The 1,442-nt window shown below is 39.5% G+C and overlaps 1 protein-coding gene across 1 annotated transcript in view; it reads right to left on the minus strand.

Moving 5' to 3' along the window:
* Positions 1 to 1,401: 1,401 nt before the first annotated feature.
* Positions 1,402 to 1,442, minus strand: part of LOC142939549 (receptor-type tyrosine-protein phosphatase mu-like) — a 102,902-nt gene continuing 102,861 nt past the window's right edge. Inside the window, exon 38 of the mRNA XM_076082747.1 lies at positions 1,402 to 1,442. This exon is cut by the window's right edge and continues 13 nt beyond it. Coding sequence (XP_075938862.1) covers positions 1,402 to 1,442 — 41 coding nt within the window.

The raw sequence follows: 1,442 nt of genomic DNA on the forward strand, positions 1-1,442 counted from the left end.
ACAGGACCTCAGAGACCAGGACCTGAAGGGGACCAGACCTGGGGAGGGGTTGTGGATTTAACTGATCAAACACCACAGAAGAAGAGCTAAATGTTTACATATCTTAAGATGATAACGAATGAATCTCAACTAAAGGGCTACTTACTACCTTCTTCCAGAGCTCTTGACCGTATGACACAGTCTTCATCCTCAGAATGAGTTGTGAGGAAACGACTGAAAGCTCTGGAACAAACACGAGTAAGTGGGCCTTGAGTTGTTTGTCAGGTTTAATCAATCAGGTGATTGATTTGATTATCAACTATTCTTTTGACTCCATCTGTCAGTTTAAATCTGATTAATCCGATTTAATAATTAATTTTTTCTGATAAACATGAAATCTTTTCTCGTATATATATTTATATATACATATATGTATATATAAATATATATATATATATATATAATAAAGTCCCTTTAGAGTTCAGGTAGATCCTTTATTTAACAGGACGCTCCACTCGGATGTTTTGGTTCATTTAAAAACAAGTAAAAACAACAAAGTGATGGATGGAGTATAAATAAATCAATGTATTAATAAATGTATAAATAAATGCTGAAATTAATACATAAGAGTTGATACAGTTGAACAGGACATACATAAATAAATCTATTTCTATATTTCTGTTCACCTTCATTTCTGTATTTCTGCGTCCGTATGTTAATGAGGTGGGCGGTCCCAACCTCATTCTTAAGCAGGATTGGTCAAGTAGGGGAGCAAGACAGAAGCAACCGATTCCCAACAAATCGTCCCCGTAGACGACGTCAGATAACCATCTCGCAGCACTGACGGCGTCCTCGGTCTGCAGCTGGTCTGCTGCGAGAGCGACCGCCTGTGAGAGCTTTGGGGCGGCGGAGGCGCTCACGGCAGCACCTGCTGCTCGCTGAGGACAGTAACTGCAGAATGATACGTGCTTTCACGTCAGAGTCTCCAAAACACCAGAGAAAGTCTCTAGATTTGTTGCTAGTTGCTTTTGACAAAAAAAAGTTGCCAGGAGGATTTGGAAAGTCGCCAGATTTAGCGAGAAAGTCGTCAATTTGGCAACTCTGGGCTAGTTCAACGTTACTGAGCAAGGCAGCAGTAGTGGACCAGAAGCATCGCACTCCTGTGACCAATCATTTATTTCAGCATTTAATTATTCTCTTATTTATTTATTTCTGTATTCAAACATTTATTAATTCATTTATTAATTAATTAATTTATACTTGTCATATTCTCTCCTCCATACACATGATGAGTCAGTGCAAAAACATCCTCCTCCTCTTCCTCCTCTTCTCCTGCAGTCAGTAGTTCAACTCCTCTTCTCTCTCCTCCTGTCAGACTGTGAGGAAGAGGAGGATGATGATGAAAAGTGTCTCTTGTTGATGTTAAGCAGAGTTGAGATACTCCAGAGCGACTTCATAACAGA

Source organism: Anarhichas minor, unplaced genomic scaffold, assembly GCF_050575085.1.
Source record: "Anarhichas minor isolate MPS153535 unplaced genomic scaffold, ASM5057508v1 ptg000101l, whole genome shotgun sequence".
Taxonomy (NCBI): Eukaryota; Metazoa; Chordata; class Actinopteri; order Perciformes; family Anarhichadidae; genus Anarhichas; species Anarhichas minor.